The 5,776-nt window shown below is 31.6% G+C and overlaps 1 protein-coding gene across 1 annotated transcript; it reads right to left on the reverse strand.

Annotated features, from left to right (window-relative positions):
* Positions 1 to 1,513: 1,513 nt before the first annotated feature.
* Positions 1,514 to 4,303, reverse strand: LOC120212636. The gene is made up of 9 exons (XM_039210866.1): positions 4,159 to 4,303; positions 4,011 to 4,073; positions 3,872 to 3,927; positions 3,391 to 3,484; positions 3,247 to 3,307; positions 2,866 to 2,947; positions 2,339 to 2,394; positions 1,821 to 1,884; positions 1,514 to 1,682 (listed from the first exon to the last, which is right to left on the reverse strand). The coding sequence occupies exons 1-9, from the start codon at positions 4,267 to 4,269 to the stop codon at positions 1,619 to 1,621; spliced, it is 651 nt and encodes a 216-aa protein (XP_039066797.1). The 5' UTR covers positions 4,270 to 4,303; the 3' UTR covers positions 1,514 to 1,618.
* Positions 4,304 to 5,776: the final 1,473 nt, after the last annotated feature.

A 5,776-nucleotide genomic window follows, 5' to 3' on the forward strand; every position in this document is an offset into this window, starting at 1 on the left:
GAGAACAAAACTCTCTCTTACCACTGAGATCATTTGGTGAGTTTGGGGTGTTGAATTAATATTGATGGTAGAAAAGATGAGAGAAGATGGGGGCATAGTTTTGGGGATGCAGGCGTGCCATGTAACTTTGTTGCATATTCATCCATAGGGAACATCTTTGTAGGAAGGGCTGTGAGCCCCTCCTTTCTTGTACGAAAGATGTCCTAATGGACCGACCAGTTTTTCAGCATATATGCTATCACCTGGGAACTCATCAAAATAAACAGTTTATCCAACACTTGCTGCTTCTATTTCTTTTACAATTTTTCTTTTTTGTCTTTGGTAAATATGACAAGAACTACACACAGTTGGGGATGGGGAGTGGCCATTTTTTTAAAAAAATCTAATGTTTGAGGTATAGGTGTGTAGGAAATGTGTTTTTGAGCATGATGACTTTGTCAATGTATAGCACTATAGCATATAACTATTGGTTACTCAAAATCCGTTTATAATTTTCTGTTATATAATCACTTCTTAAAAGAAAATCAACCCTTTTCCTTGTGTATAAGCTACTTAATTGCCATTAATGAAAATATTAGATGTTTTGAAACTTACGAGGTTGCCATTAATGAAAAAATTCATCTTCATCATTCAAATCGAAGATAATAAAAACTAAATTTAAGTACATGAAAAAATTATTTAATTTAGCACTCTATATGGTCTTCACATGACTAGTTTTTCTTTTTGTTTTGGTTGCCTTTCTGGACCGGCATTTGAGCTATCAAAATATAAATATAAACCAATTCTTGCATAACCCTTCATGTGAGCTAAACTTAGCTAAATATTACTTTAATTAATCCTTTTAGTTGTAGAGAATGATTGAAATGCTGAAAATGATCTCTAATATTACGATAATCCTTCTCTTAGAAGAGATTTTGGGATATACCCAAATTCGTAATGATCTTGAATTTATGCATGAAATTGTTATATTGGCTAATTGGTTTAGGACAATGCTATATACATTCAAATTATAAATATAAACCAATTCTTGCATAACCCTTCATGTGAGCTAAACTTAGCTAAATATTACTTTAATTAATCCTTTTAGTTGTAGAGAATGATTGAAATGCTGAAAATGATCTCTAATATTACGATAATCCTTCTCTTAGAAGAGATTTTGGGATATACCCAAATTCGTAATGATCTTGAATTTATGCATGAAATTGTTATATTGGCTAATTGGTTTAGGACAATGCTATATACATTCAATTATAAATATAAACCAATTCTTGCATAACCCTTCATGTGAGCTAAACTTAGCTAAATATTACTTTAATTAATCCTTTTAGTTGTAGAGAATGATTGAAATGCTGAAAATGATCTCTAATATTACGATAATCCTTCTCTTAGAAGAGATTTTGGGATATACCCAAATTCGTAATGATCTTGAATTTATGCATGAAATTGTTATATTGGCTAATTGGTTTAGGACAATGCTATATACATTCATGAACTGCATTAAAAAAGGTAAGGTTTTTCATTATCAGGAAAAGTTATTTGTATCCATCTCAATGCCCCGTGGGGGCTTCAAAAAATCCTTGCCATAATTCACGTCACTCAATCTCTCAAAACTGAAGAATTACTCAACCTTTGCAATTCCGACTCCGGGCGTGCTGCTTTCCACAACCGTCTCCATTACGAACCTGGGAAAAATGAAAAGAAAAAAAAACAAGTAACAATCAGGAGAAACAAGAAACATAGATATTACCCTTTCAGTTGAAACCTATTAATTTTAGTGGCATAAATAAATGTAAATATATATATATGGGATGAAATGTTACTTTGCCAATTTGTCCCTTGATGACTGCAAGATGTAGATTGAAAGAATAAATGATAGCATCAGCCCTGTTCACACACAAACATGAAAATTAGTGTAAATATATATCTCAAATTATTCTATCATTCTAATCTTCGTTTTCCCATTAGCAAAGTGACACTCGTCAAGGATTAAGTGATGCACTCCTATCAGGATCATAATAGTATGGCTTGTGCAGGATGTGTACATGCATCTGAGACTGATATACACCAATGCTGTCAAGGCATGCACCTAGGCACATCTACACCTTGTGTGTTAAGGCTAGAAGACAGAAGCGCCTCAAAACCTTTCAAGTGAGGCACATTTGATTGGTAAATACCTTTACAAGTAAGAGGGGGAGGCGGGTAGTATCGAACTCTCTTCTCAATATTTGAGAATCTAGCAACATATATGATAACATAAGAAAATCATACTTATTGGCCAACACAAACAATGGCATGTTTAAAAAAAGATCCACTAACTTATACAGTGTGAAATTTTTACCTGATCCAAACAGAACATAAAATCCAGATGTCACATCTATCTCTGATTGCTCCTCCCTGTCATATGACACCAACACAACCATATCACAATTTATGACAAGTAGTGGAAGCTTATGTGCATCTTATTACAAATAGGTATTATTGAAGTTAACGTTACATTTTGGATATTTAGTTATTTTACCCATTCTATGGGATGCTAAGAATAATCAATGTTCTAAAACTATCTGAATAATGCCTAAACAAATCCATAGCAAGGAAGGTTTAGTTGCATCCTCCCATGCAAAACTTAAAATAGGGTAACTACTGGTTCCTGCATTTAAAAATTCCAATTGAGTCATTCAAAATTCTCATATTTTCAGAGGTTATTAGCTAGGTATAATCAAGTACTTAAGCTACAACAGAGAACTGTCCCCATTGCTTTAAATGATAATATTGTTTTCAAAGTATCTTCCCTTAAAACTTAAAGGCAGACTAAATTCAAAACCAGACAAACAATGAGAGGGAGAGAGATTTCAACAACAAACTGACCAGGTGTATCTGACAAGCACATGCTTTGGCCAATGTTGAGGATCCCAGAATTGTTTACGAATATTTGGATGAATTTCAACATCTGTTGAAGACAACATAATTAGTTCCCATAAAACACACAGGAAAATAAATAAAACGAAAAGTTATAATGTGTTTGAACCACTGGATATGCTACTCTAAAATGATTGAATATAAAGAAATCTCTGAATACAGTTCACAAATGCATAACACAACAAAGCTGTGAATCAATTTCAAAGAGAAATAAATCTCACAACTCTCCTGATCCAAGAACAAATTTGACCACAATTTCTCTGGAAACATTGTATCTTTATTTGTTAGAAAACAAGTACCACACTGAAGCATATAGACCAGGTTACATACAATGATGAGGCATATCCACAATTTTAGCAGTGACACCATGCAAATCACCACCTGAGTACCTCTGAATGACATAAAGTTAAAAACCAAAAGAAGTAAATTTAAATCCAAAAGCAAAAGGGTAAAGACTACAAAAAAATATCTTACCAAATGCATGTCAATCATTGGAACTTCAGAACTCTTACGATTTATAAGAAGAAGCCATGGGACAAGAAACTTCTCCTTCCCAACTTGGAATGATCTAAACACAAGTTAAACATTTTAAAACATGAAATAGTAAAATAAACTCTTAATTTAATGAATTTATGAACTCTAAAACCAAGCAAAAGAGAATTGCTAAGACAAACAGTTAACATTAGACAGTGTATGGAGCATCCTAGGAGTGGAAAGCTAAGGATGATAATATAGGAGAAAATGGGTCCAGGAAGTTAAAGCCAATGTCTGAATCTCACTCGGTTTTGCAAAACGCTCAGTAGAAAAAACACTGAATGAAACGACATTTTTGGACTCGAAAACATTTCATTCTTAATTTTGAGAAGTTGAATTAATCGAATAAACGAAACCCTAACAGTTGCAACTAAAGCAAAAAAGAGAGATCAAATTAATAAAATCATAAATTTGAGCATACATTTTATAGGGATCAGCTCCCGTGTAACCAGTCGGCTTTGCTATAGGAATTAACACCTGCGAAAATAATTTACATATAAATGGAATTTTTCATAAAAAGAAACTAAAAAATGGAGGTGGAAAACGAAGAATAACGATACCTCGCGGTTAACAGCAAAGATCGAGCAATGTTTTCCGATCACGTCATGCCAAACAGTTCTAGACTGAAATCGACAAAATTCAAAGATGTCAGCTTCAAGAATAGCCAACATCTTTAATAGAAAAAAGGAAAACAAAAAATGTACTGACTGAATGGTATTGACCCATCTTGCTCATAGGAACTATGTCCCCAGGTCTGTAAGCAACGGAGATTGAAGGAAGCCAAAGTAACACCGAAATTATTAGAAGCAGCGTCGTCATTTTCCACTCCAACAGAATTCCAAATTACTCCAAACACTTTTTTTTTCTAATTTTGTTTCGATCGAATTGACCCAGGTAAGAGTGAGCCAAAAGTTTTGCTTTTATCACTTTGGTCCAATAATTAATCGTAAATTACTCTCATGACCACTTAACTATGAGTGGATTCTATTTTGACAACCAATCTTTTAATTTTATTAAAAAAAAAGTACGTAAACATGGTCTGAGGGACTTGAACAAGGGACTTTGAGGGGAGTGGAAAACATCCATCTCCCTCTCCTCTTCTCTCCTGGAAGCCTTTCACCTTGCATCTACTGACGAAACAATCTCCTCTTTTGACTTTAAGATCTTCATTTGTATCCTTCAAGACTTGTCTAATCATATCCTCACCGTTATAAATTTAACGGTGATTTGCTCGTGACATTTTTTATGATTAAATTACATCATTCATTGCTCAATTATCATCTCATTCTTATTTTAGTCATTAAAATTTATTTTTAAATTTAATTACTTAACTTTTAAATTACTCATAATTTAATCACTACAACTTTAAAATTTATTTTTTATTTTTAATTTTATATTAATAAAATGAAAAAATGTCATGTAAAAAACTATTAAAAAAAATAAATTAGAGTGGAATAGGAGCAATTTGAAAGTTGAGCGGTTAAATTGACAATTTTTAAACTTTAGTACCAAAATATGAGTGAGAATATAATTGATAGATAAATTGTGTAATTTACCCATAAAAATGCAGTGTAGTTAAATTTTTAATGATGAGGTACTGAAATGAAACAAAAATTAAATGTTAGGTATAATTTAAAAAAAATTAAAAATATAGATATTAAAATATACTAAAATTAATAATTTAAGTACTAAACACATAATTTATCTTATAAAATAATACGCAAATAGCTAATTCCATATCACCAAAAATAAACAAGAGACATAAAACACAGAGATGAGAAATGATTGATCCTCTATAAAGGCTAGATTCTATAGTTTTGTAATATTTTAAAAGGTATAATTAAAGGGTAAATCACAAAGATTAGTGTGCTCCTTAAAGTGAAGTGAGACATACGTATGTAAAAAGCATCAATAAAGTTTTATTTAAAATATAAGTTTTAAAAACATGGTCACTATCTTTCATCTGATGATTAAAATCGTATAAATTCCTCAAAACATTACACTCATATCTATGTTCGGTGAAGAATTACATTTTGTATATTGGATAAGTGTCTGCAACGAAGACTTAACATGTACACAAAGCAGAAAAGATTACTATAAGAACTTGTGTATCTAATATGAACTACGACTAAACACTTCCTCAGTTAACCATTTTCATAACAAAAAAAAAACAAGTACACATGTATTTATAATAAACCATGATCTAATTTAATTTTTATATGAAATCCTTTTAAAAAATCTAAGCCATGTACACACATCACTGAAGTGACAATAATTAAAAATCATGATTTTTTTAAAATGTAATGCAATCATACACTCATGATAG

This window comes from Hibiscus syriacus, unplaced genomic scaffold (assembly GCF_006381635.1).
Source record: "Hibiscus syriacus cultivar Baekdansim isolate YM2019G1 unplaced genomic scaffold, ASM638163v2 tig00110015_pilon, whole genome shotgun sequence".
Taxonomy (NCBI): domain Eukaryota; kingdom Viridiplantae; phylum Streptophyta; class Magnoliopsida; order Malvales; family Malvaceae; genus Hibiscus; species Hibiscus syriacus.